Source organism: Aythya marila (assembly GCF_965140915.1).
Source record: "Aythya marila genome assembly, chromosome: Z".
In the NCBI taxonomy this organism is placed as follows: Eukaryota; Metazoa; Chordata; class Aves; order Anseriformes; family Anatidae; genus Aythya; species Aythya marila.
The window spans coordinates 58,304,667-58,320,150 of record NC_139080.1 but is presented as its reverse complement, the minus strand read 5'-3'; the positions used below and the strand labels follow the sequence as shown (position 1 = coordinate 58,320,150).

General features: G+C 33.8%; 1 protein-coding gene across 14 annotated transcripts in view; it reads right to left on the bottom strand.

The window, feature by feature from the left end:
- Positions 1-993: 993 nt before the first annotated feature.
- The window catches only part of PPIP5K2 (diphosphoinositol pentakisphosphate kinase 2), a 51,506-nt gene continuing 37,015 nt past the window's right edge, over positions 994-15,484 (bottom strand). For 6 of the 14 annotated variants that reach the window (XM_082783630.1, XM_082783628.1, XM_082783629.1 and 3 more), the window contains 7 exons: positions 13,989-14,162; positions 12,670-12,739; positions 10,548-10,667; positions 9,612-9,674; positions 5,870-6,001; positions 4,181-4,309; positions 994-2,775 (listed from right to left, as the gene is read on the bottom strand). In XM_082783630.1, coding sequence (XP_082639756.1) covers positions 2,678-2,775; positions 4,181-4,309; positions 5,870-6,001; positions 9,612-9,674; positions 10,548-10,667; positions 12,670-12,739; positions 13,989-14,162 — 786 coding nt within the window. In that variant the 3' untranslated portion in view covers positions 994-2,677. The other 8 variants (XM_082783631.1, XM_082783632.1, XM_082783634.1 and 5 more) reach the window with 8 other exon arrangements.

The window sequence follows — 15,484 nt, the reverse complement described above, 5'->3', positions numbered from 1 at the left end:
GCTATAAGTAGAACTCAAATATATGTCTTTATTATAACAAAGAAGCACTAAAAAAAAAAAATTAAAAAAAAAATTGTGCAAGTTTTAGCAAGGATTTTTGGGTTTTGTGCTGTTTGGTATAGATGCTTGCTTGATGTCTGAAGGAAACAACTGCTCACTTAAACTACGTATCAGTGTGGTAGCATTTCAGGAGTTACAGCTGTATTCAACCATTGATTTTCTGTGAATCTTTCAGACCTCTGTCATATCTGGTTGAAATAGGACATGTAGTTCAAAAAGTGTAATGGAAGAGAGAATCTAATTGCATAAAGAATCTGGAATAAAAATAGGTTCTGAAGGTCAGAACATACAGAAAATCAGCTTAGCACAGTCCACATTGTGCCTTATTGCCAGTGTAGTAAGCAGAAACAGAAAAACAGTGGTTTTATGTTTAATGTAATCAGTCAGAGAGGCAGGCACCAAGATCTTCTCGCTGGTGACCAGCAACAGGACCCAAAGGAACATCATGGAATGAGAAGGTAGGGTCAGGCTGAGTGTTAGGGAAAGATTCTTTACCCAGAGGTGGTCGGGCACTGGGACAAGCTCCCCAGGGCAGCAGTCATACCACTGAATCTGCCTAAGTTCAGTAAGTGTTTGGGCAATGCTGTCAGACACATGGTCTGATTTTGGGGAGTCCTGTGGGGACCCAGGAGTTGGACTCAATCCTTGTGGGGACCTTCCAACGTACATTCTATGAATCACTCTGGAACATTAGGAAACACAGCAGAATGTGTGACTACTTGACTGTTTACCTTTTTGAGGAGTGTTTTCAGCATAAAATGCTAAACTCCTATTTCTTCTAAGTTACGTTGCCTACCATCAGAAGTAATTTTGATGTATTTGTATATTAGCAGCATATTTGTAATGTTTTTTTCACTGAGACTACTGATTCAACTACTCACTGCATTTCAAATACACTCTTAAAAGAGAAAATTCAATGAACAAAAGTTGCCAGTGATCTTGTTTTTATTTAGGAGCACATAAAAAAAAAGTTATGCCACAGCTTTGGTTGACTGGAATGATATGCATACTTATATTCAAACAGTATTTTTTAAATGGTAAACAATGTGTACATTCAGTTGTGTGCAAGACAAACACTGTCAATAACAATTACACTACAAAAAATGAAATGTTTTAAGTATATAGCTGTGAAACCCTTCATATTTTTGGTATTTAACCAGCATTTTTTAGAATTAGTGTGCCAAAGCTATTTCATGTGTGGTATACACTGAAAACAGATCCTGTGGCAAAGTGAATAGAATTATAGTTGCAATGGCTCTGGAAACAAGTGAGAGCCCTACTTAAAAATATTACTCAGAAGCTACCTCTTCTGCAACTTAAACGTGAAAAGAATCATTAACCTGTAGTTTATTAAGTCATTAATTAATAGTCAGCCACTTGAATTTACAAAAGTGGACAATACTTTCATATATTTGGGATAATTAATCATTAAATGATTTGTCATGCCACGGAAAATCTCAAGAACTGTTGAGACCAGATCATTACTCTACATAACCCAGTAACTCAGGGTTCCACTGAGATAATAATGCTTCTCACAGCTCTTATAAAATCTTCATTGTTCTTTTTCTTTAATGAGAGCTGTTGTTCACCCTATAGATTGAAAGGACAGAAGGATGAAAATTCCCATGCTATAATGAAGCCTGAGTATTTTGCACCATTAACCACTGAGTTCTGGTAGAGCAGACTCTCTCTACTCTGAAGGGATGGGAATAAAGTATAGATGGAATATTTACAATTTTTATGATAAACCTACTAGCAGACCAGCTGTAACCGTTTCTCTTTTTATAAATCCTGCTTTTTAATATCACCTTATTGTAGAAACATATGGCAAAGCAAATAAAGCTGTCTTTTTAGTAAACAAAAGAATTTTTTGATAAAAACATATAAAAGACAGTTTTATCTGCTGGATGATATACAGGTACCCGTATACAGCATGTATACTAAACAACAGAAGAGAAGGTATATTTGAATGTTACAGGTCTGATGTAAACACAGAGTAAAAATAAGGAGACTCAAAAGTGAAAATACATTGACTCACTCCATCATGCCTAATTATTGCAGCATATATGATATAAAATTATTCAAAATGCAGAAAACACCTGCTTATCTTTAAAAACAGGCAAAAGAGATCTCTTTGGAAATGTAGTTAAATTAAAAAAAAGAAAAAGCTTCTATCCAAGATGTGTGTTAAAATTTCAGCCAACAAAATAAGTTCACAGGCAAATTATAAACTCCTGAAAATAGAAGTTTATAATGACAACAGACAATGCTTCATTATAGTGACATCAGCAGAGCCACTGTAACACATACCACTGGATTGGGATTTTCTCTTTTGTACAAGTTTACAGTAGATATATGAAGACACTGAAAAGGTTCATGTGCAGCTTTTCCATTGAAAGTGTGCAGTTCAAATGAATAAATATATTTCCTGAAGTTTTTTTTAGAAAATAAGACATTTGACCTAAATACACAGAATGCACATTAGTTAACCTTGTATAAACAAAAGATTAAGCGAACTATAAACTGCAGACAAGAATGGGTTCTGCATGATTAATAATTTAGTTAAAAGCACACTAAAAATTGTTCAGGAAGTTGTTTCCAGTTTTGTCTATCAATTTCATTTCTTTTCAGAAAGAGTGTCGCCACTAAGTTCTACATCTTGTGAGGCCTCTTCAAGCTTAACATTAGATACACAAACAGAAGATCCACTGGAAGCTGTACAGGTAAAGAAAAAAATCTATTAGATTTTACACTTAAGAATATCCATGCTAAAACACCAAAAGCAAGAAAATATAAGGAAAGTGTTACTTTACATGAAATGGAATACTGCCTTGACATTGGCACTGAGATACAGAAAGAACTAAGAGAATTACTGTTGATCTCAGCATGTCACTTTTTCAACAAAACATTCCTGCCTCCAGTACCACCAAGGGAAGGTGAACTTCCTCACAGAGGCCTGGAAGATCCTAGAAGACGTACTCTGCATTTTCAAACAGCACCTTCGAGAAAATCTTTGATCTAGTATTTCACATTTGTTTAAATAAATGCTTTTCATATTATAATATTAAATTTTAAAGACCCATTAGCACATCTGAAAAAACTAGTACTGAGCCAAAAAAAAATAAAATATATATGTGTGTGTGTGTATGAACATATATATATATATATATCATAAACATACTCCTAAAGCAAATACAAACAGGCTTCAACATAAAACTGTTTTTCAGATAAAGCACTATTAGATGAAAGTATGCAAAGCCAAGGATATTAAAAATAAACTGTATCCATAAATAGCGTAAGTGAAAATAAGAGAAAAATGCAATATGGTGATGTTTTAGTTTTAGGTGAAAAAGGTGTAATTTTTTTTCTTTTTTGCAAGTATGGTTGCAAATTCCAGGACTGTGTATGCCAATAAGCAGCAAAATAAATAAATAAATAAATAAAAACACAAACATTTTAAAAAATAAAGCTTTTTACTGTAATGACACACATACTGTGTATGTGTGTGATTTTAATTAGTACGGGAAAAATTTCTTGCACGCAGCAAGCTACTGTTATTAACAAAGCATTAACAATATTTTCAGCTCATTTTTATATATTTTCAATTTCTGCATCTACAAGTTTTGTGGGGAAGTTTCTCTTTTCTCTCTTTCAGCTATCAAAGCCCACATACAGTCTCTGTTTAAATTATCCAGGATGTTTTTCTTACTTCCCCAGTTTTGTCAATAGCAGATCTTCATTTAGGAATGGTTAACAGTTTTTGTCAGTTCATTATTATGCTTCATGGTGGATAATTTTTCTCCACTTGTCTCTCTTGGGAATAGCTAGAAATACTGTCATACTTGAAAACGAAACAAACTCCCATGAATTTAGATGCCACAGAAATACTTTCAAACACTTAGAAGATAAAAGAAAGTAACTATTAGTACAGTTTAACTGCTAAAACAATTTGTGCAATGCTGCTGAGTTCTAGTTGACTTGTAAAATGATCCCACCTACACAGACAAGTAAAGTTAAGAAATAGCTGCCCTAGGAAACAATGAAAAAAAATTTAAAAATCCCTACTGCTGGAAATAATTTTGTGAAGTTAGTCATTCTGCCTCTGAAAGAAGTTACTTACATGGGCTTGGTTTCTCTATTGCTAGCCTTTCAGGCAAGGTTTCAAGTGGTGTTGGTTGAATTTTTGCAGGCGTGTATGTATTTAAAGAAATTTTTTTTCCTGACAGGGGACTCATATAAGTTGGAGAAGCTAAAAAGCAAAACAAAAATAAAAGAATACACATGCATTAATAATAAAAATACATTAACCTTAGCAAAATGCTAAAAATAGCAGCCACAGAACTGTTATCTGTCCACAGTTACACAACCTGCAACTCAGTTACAAATTACTGACTGTAATTGTAACTTTAATGCATGAAAGACAAATACCTCCCTTTCACCTCAGTAAATTGACATAACTTCCAAGTGGCCCAGAAGGTTAAGCCAAATTTCAGTAATAAATGCTTTGCCAGAAGACTGGCAACATCATTAGTGCTTCTTCTCATAGGTTATGAAGATCGCATTGGAATAACTGCTTTTAATTCAAAACTTCTATTAAATGTGCATACAATAGACTACCGTAGACAACTGCAAATGTTAAAAGAAAGCAGAGGGGGAACAAAGTGCCTATGGCCTCAATTCTATCAAGTCAGATTTACAGCTACTCCTTTATACAGATTATATGGAAGTATTTTAAAAATACTGTCTTGCGTACTGTAAATTCTGAACTGATCTTGAAGTAATGCTATCTTCCTAACCAGCATAACAAGGCATTTTAAATAGCTGAAAACTTTGAAATGCCTATGAGACTCTGAATTCTTCCAGTGACATCAATTTTCTTAAATTGCTTATCTTCCTTCTCAGATATAGAAGCTCTACCCTATCAAATTAGCTACTGATTCAAATCTAAGATGTAGAAGCCTAAATAAAGCAACAGTAAAAAAAAAAAAAAAAAAAAAAAAAAGAAAAATCCTTAACATCCACATCACATTTGAATCAATGTTATGCACAAACTTTCTTACTAACAAGTATAATTTTTTCTCATCAGAGAATGAGTCTTTAAGCATTTCTTCAAGACTGTTTTCCAGTCACCGGTCGTACAAATTGTAACAGATCTAGTAAGTGGTAAATCTAACCTAACTGAAACTGTTTCCAAAGAAAGAGCAGCACACTAAACACTGGTAAACCATCTTCCTGGACACATACCCGTGTATAGAATTCAGTTTGGATTTAATTTCAAGATAACTTAAATATTAAACATACAGCATAAACTATTATAAACTAAGTAACTGCAACTCTACAGTGAAACACTAAGTAATATTGAAAGAAACAGGGTATAACACAGTTTTAAGATATAAAAGGCAACACTCCTCTGCTGAGGTAAAACTATAAAATGCAAAGCCGGAAACACTGCATGCTCATTAAAAAGAACTCCTCGTCATCTAACTAACAATGTGGACCGTACAGTTGAGTCCTTAATGTGCTATTTGTGTGTAAAATAAACAAATTATATTTTCAGGAAGTCCTTAACCTACTATACCAGTATATATACTACTATAGCAGAGGCATTACTTTAATTGACTATAACAGTGTCCTTACAGCAAGATGATACTGCAGAAATTAAAGTTATAGTTTACCTAAATTATTTCTTCCTTTTTTTTTTTAAACAAAATTCTTAGGTTACTTGTTATCTGTAGTATATTTGAAAGATTAACTAGACATAAGTTATTTAATAACTTAAAATGAACATAATTACAAACAAAATCAGTACATGTCTCCTGTAGACTTTCCCTTGATGGAGCAGCAACAGAGGCGAGAAATTCATCCACCTGCTTCAGAGACAGGGAGTTGTGTAGAGTTTCCAAAGGGCAAATAGAAGGCACCATGGAATACAGTTCAAAACCTACATGAAAAATAATAAAAAAAAGAGATTTCGAGACTTAAGACAGGATTTAAGCTATTGCATTGACAATTATTAATTCATGACAAAAAGTACTTATTTTAAATCAGGACGTGCAGACATAGTACTCTTGAAATCATGGTAGTAAAGGTTACAGGAGTTGGAACAAAATGTGCCAATTTCCAGGATCTATTAAATTCAAGGTACCATGTAGCATACTATGGAATGCTACACGTGCACAAAAAGCACCCTCCAAACTTTACAAATGTATTTTGGCAGAACACTAAACAGGTAAATCAATTGACAGCTACATTATCAACTGTTAGCAAAGACAAGAACTAAAAATGCTAGAACTTCCAAGAAGAATTATATTTGCAGAATTCACATTCTATCATCTTCATTATTCTGTGAAAAACTGTTGCCTTAAATATGAAAGGAAAACCACTATTACCACCTTTGTACCTTGCGGTTACACGTTTTATCTTTGTAAGACAGTTTTACACCCACCTTTTGGCATTTAAAAACAGTATTTAAATAGTGTAAGTTTCATACATTTTAACAGGTAAGTACACCAAACCAAAATCTAAAAACTTACTGGACTTCTCTATTAGTAATGATTATAAAGCAACCATACATATCCATACTACTAGTATACTCAAAAGCATTTAAATACATCTTGGAAAGAAAGACACCCTGCAGTTCTGTAAATTGATGCACATTTGAAAACTCAGTGAACAGCTCTTCATCCAATTGCATTTCAAAAGAGGAAAATACATCCATTAGTGTTTTCAACATACAGCTGTAACATTACAACTTTGCAATTCAATATTTTAAATTTACAGTTGCTACATTTTTATTTTTCAATATTTAAATGAAGAGACAAGAGTGAATGAAGTCATGTTTAGTTTCAGTTCAAGGTACATTTATTAGAGATACCATTAAAACTATGACCTGCTCCCTCCCCCAAAACAATAAGCATCAATATTCTTCTGGTATGCCGTGTTAATTACCCACTCCCCATTTAGTGCTTTGGATAGAGAAGTAACCAAAATTTCCCCCTGAAAATATCTGTATTTATATTCGGATCCATCTTGGCCATAAAATTCAAGGGACGGTCACTCCCAATATACAATCATCTGAAGTATATTTATGTCAGCTTCACTTATACTACAAATAAAACAGTGCCTTTCATGGAAACTTTGTTTTCATGTATAAAAGAAACACCACCACATACTTCATTTCTATTTTCATGTAAACACAACAGCTACACTTCAGAGTAAGCACTAAAATATGTTTGGCATACATGTTAACATCCTAAATAACAATGCATGCATGCAAAGCGCAAACCCTTTCTTTGCATTACAGTAAGGTAAGACTTAGCTCTTTATGCTGACAGAAGAGTCAGAGTCATTTGGATGGTATATTTTTAAAAAATTTTATATTGAATGCAGTGGGACAATGTCAGGTTAACTTTTTAATAACTAGTACTGTTATACTGCAGTTTTACAGAAATCCAGAAAGGAATTTCAAAATACACCCACACCCTTTTCTTTCAGGAATTTGACCTTCTACATGTTTTTTTTTTTTGGTTTTAACAATTCTTTTATCTGATAGCCATATTCCAGCATGTTGTTGCAACATTTTTGCCTCCGATATGACTGAAAAGTTATCCTGGAAATCTATCTGAACTGTTTTACAATAAAGTATACATTTATAATAAATATTTTTTAATTTTAATGATGAAGAACCCTGACAGTATCCCTTTAAAAAGACAATTTCCTGTAAACTACCAGCCTTTTATAGTTTTGTTTATATTGACTCATAAAGCGCCGTCCCCATCAAAATGCAAGACAATGAAAGGGTACACGCGGCATTTCAAAAAGCCTCCCTGCTGTCTTACATTTAAAAGCAATAGAGACATACCACTGGAGCCTAGCAATTCCACAGAGGAAATGGACCAGCACCTAAAGAGGTGTCGGTGTTCTGCACAAGAGGCCCAGAAAGTAATGTAAAGCACTGTCAGAAGATACTTGTTTCACCATGTTCCTTGAACTAAAGATGGCAGGGAAGGGGGGAGTCTGAAATGAGTTAGAAGGTATGATAGTAACATAAAAGTGAGAAAGAAACAGAGTGAAAGGGACAAGGAGAATCAAAATGATAGTCCATAGGACAGACAAAACAACACCAATATGTCCTCATGTTAGTAGAGAAACCTCAGAAACCTGCTATGTATTTAGGTTCCATAGGAGCTCAAAGAGCATGCATTAATCTTGTAAAAGATGTGTGGTAAAACATCTGTATTAAATGAATCAGAACAATCGATGCATTCATTAAAAGCAATTTAGATCCATTTTTAAAGAATGCAGCCACAAAAAGAGAGCGCTAAACGGAGCAGAAAATAATCAATTATTAGACACTGGTATTCAAGTGCAGCTCTTACTTTCTGACCTTGACTGTTTGGGAAATATTACTTGATCTGATTCTAAAGATAAAAAACAGGTTCCTATCTTTCCTACTGTATCAGTTTTCCTTTGACAAGCACCGCAGTGCAGAAAACTGACTATGGATTCCAAATGAATATCATAAAGGACCCATTTGCTTCTCAAGAAATCAAAACAAAAATCGCTCTTTTTCTTTAACCTTGTCTCTAAAGAAACACGTTTTGAATCTAACAGTAAAACGCTGGTGGTTTCCACTGCAGTTTCGATGACATCATCATCACTGTACTCGGCCAGCTGTCATGCATATTTTAAAAATGCAATTAAGAAATCTGAAAAAACTACATTAAGATTGGGTGGATTCAGAAGACCGAGTTTGGTTTTCGTGAACAGGATATATTTTGGGCATCTTTAATCAAGTAGAAAATTATGTTTTGCTGAAAAAGAGAAAGATGGACCTCTGTCACGTGTTAAACCAGACTTTTTTTGTAAATATGGTAGCCTGAAGACAAATTAACTCTCAAGTTAAAAGGCAACTCTCTCGCTGTGACTTTTTAGTGCAATATTTAAGTAATTTGCACAACCGATGAACAGAGAAGCATGATAAGGTAAAATAAATTTTTGTCTGATGTTAAATATAGTGATTTTGCAGGTAGGTTAAGTGAAGTGTCTGCTTTGCTTTTTTAATTTAGTATCACTTCAAGAAGATAATCATAAACTCCAGTTGTCAATTTAGTGATTTATTATAGAATCAGAAGGACCAGGGAAACAGTTCAGCAGGAGAAAGGTGAAGAAGAAGCAGTAGTAGCTATCAAGATGTGTATACCCAATAAAGATCAGATTTAATTCTGTTTTTATGTTGTATTCATACAGTCTGATCACATGAGTAATTGGGGAGAATAATTTGTTACAGGAATCATGATTAACAGTAAGTACCACTTCAATTTGTTTCAAGGATTTTTCTGAGGAATGAATTTTGATGTTATATTCAGACTAATGAATGGTAAAGAAGGGATTCAGGATATCTAATGATTACAAATATATTTGGAATTGTGCTTGAAGTTAGGAATGACAGACGGCTGGATGATATTGTACACCCCGTATTTGAAATAAAAATAAAAGGGATGAAGCAAGGAACCTTTCGTTTTTGTTTTTAAAATAAAAGCAAAACGTACCATTGGTTGGGTGTCGAGCAAATGAGATAGAAAACCTTTTAACAGCAGAACCGCGTGTGGTGTCTAAGAAAGAGAAAAACAGGTACCTGAAATTTGTAACAGCTACCAAAAGAGGGACATTTTTAAAAAGGAAAAGAGGAGGTAAGAAAAAAAGAAAAGATGAGAAGGTATTAGAACTGAGTGGCATGCAGAAGGGACCAAGAAAAGGGGCTAAAATCTAAATAGAGGTTAAAAAGAAGAAAATTTGAATTGCTGGTAGCTACAAGATGTGTAATGAAGTGTATGAAAACAAGCAGAATGAGCTGGTGATTCTGGCATACAACATTATATCAGGTTAGAGTTGAACATTGAGTAATGAATTGGAGGGGAAACAGCATGAATACTGTTTCACCTAGGAGTTATAAAAGGTGTGCTTTTTTACATTCTGAAATCTAGTGAAAGACTTTGTTCTCTACCCCAGATTATTCAAAACTGAAAATCTCCTGCTCTTTTGTATTCCAATCCCCAGTGAAAAAAGGTCAGGAATCCTAAAATTTTCACCATAAGTATTTAAATTACTAGTTTGTCATTTCTTTCATTCCTTGTATATGCTCCAAGATCAATAATGAATGATAAAACCTGACATTTAAAGAACAGAGAAAAGAATTTCAAAACTAAAATTTTATTTTACTTTATAAATGCATTTTCTGAAATATCCTGACATGTATAACAAGTTTGTGAGCTAATGTTCAATTCAAGACAGACACAAGAATTAACTATGCTATTAAGTTAAACATAAGCAAGCTGTGGGCAATAAGGAAGGAATAGAAACTCATACAATTAATACTAAGGCAAAGGATTCTAGGATTCCATTAAAATCAGTAACCTACGACTTATCTTTAGAAGTTTAATGTGGCACATGGATTTGTGCGTGCATGTGCGAGAGTGTGCACATACCATCTATGAAGCCAGAAGAAGTCAGCTTTTTACGATGAGTACGAGCATAATCCTGTAGGTTAGGTGCACTTGAAGAACCCCCGAGCACTGAGGTGCTAAACAGGCCCGCACAGTGAGACCCTGATGGGAGTTAGAGAAAATACATACAACAACCAGGTGTTCGTCCATTCACATTGGGGATGCATGCAGCATGCAAGCACATGGCTCTTACCACACAAAAGGCAGCTTTTGGCAGTGCCTTGGACAGGTTCACAATATGCTTGTAATGTCAGAGTGGTACTTGTAGGCTGAAACTATCATAATTTATTGTGCTTCTACTCATGACACACCACTCTCTGCCATATGTGCAAAGAGAGGACTGACTTTAACAAAGTGACTTCTTATCCTGTTTTCACATTTGGTAAAGAAAAGTTACCAGTTAGCATTAACGTAAACATAACCAAAACAACAAAACAAAAGCAAGATGATGATGTGAACGTTGTGTGTTTTAAAACCGCAGTTCTCAAACAAATATAAACTGGGAAAATACTACTCATTGCTTTCATCCAAATAAAATTTTGAGATGACAGGCTGCAATGAAGTATGCATGCATTTCCACAGACATGGAAACACCTCCCCTTTAACCCCAACAAAATGTTAACCAAGTTTGAAATACTCTAGTCATATTTCAGCTACCATCATTATTAGAAATTGAAAATATCTAAAAGTTTCATAGAGTTTAGCTTAACTTCATTTCCAAAGATGACTTTTGTATATCTCCATGCAAGTAAGAGTACTTTTGTTACAGTTTATATGATCTTGCCACTGGGATGGGAGTGTTAACAAACCACTGAAAGCTACATAAAGAAAGATGAAAATAACTTTTATAATCCACCATAAATTAAATTTACATAGAACAGTGAAAAAAATGGAAAAAAATGCTGCAAATTTTTCCCTTGATTCTTCATTACTAGTTGAAAGGAAAAATGGTTTCACTCATAACTTATCTTTTCCATTTTAGACAGATCATTTTTGAAGACCAACTATCTATCCAGTGATACTTCCTTTCATTACTTTTGATGACCTAATGAGAGGAAACATTACTAGCACATGTGACCAATCACAGCCAAAATAAATTGGTGCCTGGTCTGTGGCAAAAGCCTTTGACATCAAATGTAATATCTTCACCTATGCACAGAAATAAACTTCCACAAGCCACATCGTGTCATACTGACAAAAGAAAAGTTGTTTAACTTTAGCAAGCACACAATAAAAAAAAATTACTTTAATAAACAAGAGCACCTGATGTATGCATTTTACTAATGGAAAAATATAATAAGGAGAAAAGTATCACAGGAAGATTAGACATGCAAAAAAATACAGATCTTTGCAGAGAGTTGAAAAGCTACTTCTCAGTTTATGCATGTACCTTATGCATTTTCTACACTTCATTTTTCCCATAAAAAGACACACTTACAGAAAAAAAAATCAATATTAATTTATAGTAGTGCAAGATTTCATGTTTTTACGTATCAGGCATGTGAATGTCAGTTCCAAAGAAGCAACAGAAAAGCACCACTTGAATTAAAAGAATTTGAAACAAGTCATTGAATTATAGCATGATTCATTCAAATGCTGAAAAGAAGAAATTAATTTTTGGAGAGGGAATATGTGCAAAAACCCTAATATATCAAGATACTTGAGGTTTGTTCCCCCTTCTCCTTGGTAAGACACCTTCAATTCCATCAATTGCCCACAGTAGGAAATGCTAGTTTTTCAAGAAACATGTTTTAACTGTTTCCATTGTAGGCTATTTCAATCCAAAAGATTCTTGCAAAAACCCCAGTCAACTCAGTCATGAACTACATTTTTTTTTTTTAAATCTACTTTACATTAAAAATAATCCTGTTTCAGTCAGTACAGTGTCAGTAGTGTGAAAAGCCTCAAACAATTTGTGATTTATTTAGAAATTTTTGTTGTAGAAAATTGACCAGTTCAGTAGGCACACTCATCATATTATTGATAGGAAATGCTACCAGGTCCTGTTCACATCAAAGTTTTTTAAAGAAAGTACAACTGTGCAGAACAACAGGCAGATGAAAAGCTACTAACGTGGAACAAAATTTCAACTGTATGCACATACCTAGACCACTCTGCTTTTGTTCCAGAATAGTTCTCGGTGTTCGTAAGTTACTATTGCTTTCTGATAGGACCTGGATATATAAAAAAAAAAACAACAGAAAAATAAGGTAAAGTAGGACAGTGGCATGAAAAGTCCATTTAACTTGATACAGCAGCCTGCTTCAGACAGACAAGTGTTAATAAGCTATATGATAAGTGTTAGTAAAAATATGTAAAGGAAACATGAAAGATCATGCAATATCCCCTTCTGAAGGGAGTCCATTTCACATATGAGTTCCTTGCAATGAAGTGGTGCAAAGCAAGCATTCAGAATGAGAAGGGACACAGACCAAGACAGATATGAGAACAGACATTTGAGACATTTTGTTTTATTTTACCAAATGCACTCTCCTAAACTGCGCCTGTATTGAAAAAAAGGAGGGGAGGGAAGGAAAGACAGACAAACTATTGAGGACACCATACAATCACTGATCCATGCACGGGCTCAATCAGTGTAATCTTCAGATGCTCACAGCCTTTACTGATATAAACTTTTCCTATGCAAATAGTTTTATAATCTTCCACAACAAAAAGAAATTATGAAAAATTTCAAAGAAAAAGGATATGATTAACAGAACACCATCCATTGTCAAACCGGTAAACAATATCTTGAAATACAAAGAAACTTTTATCTTCACTGGTACGTTAAAAAATTTACTGTTTTTTTTTCCTGCTTCCTCCCCCACATATTTAGGAAAATCTTCAAAATATTGTCAATGGATACAGTCAATGGATGATGTACTGTGTTGGGAGTTTTAGATACCTCCAGATACAGAACGCAAGAATTATTAGTGCTAGAGTTTGTTCCCTGCAATAGTTAATACCAGGCCACTGAAAATATGATATATGCAAAACAAGTTTTGAATAGCAATATGAAGTTCCAAATAAATTATTTTAAATGGTATTGGTTGCAATTATTAAAAAAAAAAAATTAAATTTAAATTTACCTACCACCAAATTAAGCAATGCCGTTTTTAAAGTCTTAAAGGACAACTAAGCCAAAGCAGAAATCTGTTTTATTATGCAGTAGACTATGTCTTTTCTACTGTGGTAACATTTGTAATTCCTATAAGGAAACCAATTTTTCAAGACAGTGTGTAACACATTCAGTGGAAAAACATGCACTTGCTCTTTTTCCCCCAAACATTCTCGGGAAGTAATTTTAAAAAGTGGAAGAATTTGCTTCAAATGTAATCCATAACAAGGGATTAGATGTCCTTAAAGACAGTTGGTTGTTGCTTGGAATGCATAATAATGTTTAATGAAGTAAAGTTTAAAAACCTGTTGCCATGAGCCAAAAATACTGGATGTGAAAGCCAATGATTTAGGGGAGACAGGGGAAGAAGTGATTTGTTCCCCTGATCTGCGTCTTCGACGCCCAGTACCCACACCACTGGTGTAATGCAGCCAGGTACCAATACACTCTGGGCTAGACACACTCAGGGGGCTCTCTTCCTGGAAGTGAGAAAGGGGGCAAAAAACAGCAAAGCATGCAAAGTTAGATTCAACAGAGCCAAATGAACAGAAAAGAAAAAAAAAATACCCAGTCTGCTTGCACCCTTTTAATATACTGCTTCTAAAACTATTAAACAGTGAGTAGGGAAGGGAAGTATTACAATATGAGGAAGTTATCACTTCCACTCAATCAATTATATTTTAATACATTCTAATCACATTTCTGGTATATTAATTATTAAATAACGGCATGAAAGAAAAATAATGGGCATCAATAATTGGTTCATAATTTTTAGAATTCCTCATGTTGGAAACGGAATATCTTTTTATCCTTGACATACTGTTTAATAGTTTTCCCCCTCTAAGTACATTAAATTTTCCTATTTAGTACTTAATAATTTTCATTGATAAGTCTATAGCCTGATCTAAGAGACTCTGATTTTTAGAATCACCTTTGACTTTACAACTGACTGACTGTTAAGTGACACCAATCTGACTGATAGTAGTTTTCCAACCTTAAAAACACCCTAACGATTATCTGAAGCTGGACAGCTACAAGACTTCAAGGGAAGACAGTGTCAGGCTGAGTCCTGCATGCCCTATATTACTACGTAGCATTAGTAAACAACATTTTTTGCAATAAAGAATTTGATTTCCAATGCTAATGAGCCTTACTTTCTCATTTTACTCTTCAAAATCTTTTTTTTTTTTTTTTTTTTTTGCATGACTCAGTTACAGTAGCAATGTTTCTCTAAATATTGCTAACTATACCCCAAATGTAAACTTCCATCTAATCTCACACTTGACAGTGTCCCTTCAAATTAATGGATGTAAGGGAAAAGAATTGCCTTACAGGAAAAAAATAAAATAAAATAAAAAGGTTCAAGGCAGTTGCAGTTTAAGTTGCAGTAAAAGGACTTTTTTTTAAAAACACTTGAAAATACTATTTGGTATAAATATTCCAAATACTGGTTTTGCAGATTTCAGTGGGCCAGATGAATCTCTCAATTTTCCTTTTGGACAAAAAAAAAAAATAAAAAAAAAATCATAGTGTATGTTTTCTTTAAATATTCCAGCAAATAAACAGTCACTGAATGCTGGAACCAATTCTATTAGGAGCCATATTATACGCACAGTTAAAATTTAGTAATTGGTGTTACTGATACCTTTTGAAAGTAATTCCCACACAATTTATGAAAATGAAAAAGGTTAAAAGTTTGAAGTAAAAGTCTATTAAGCTGTGTGTATATGAACTCATAACTAGGAGGGGAGCTTGCATGATCGTACTGAAAAGAGCATTTAAAAATCCAAAATATTGATGT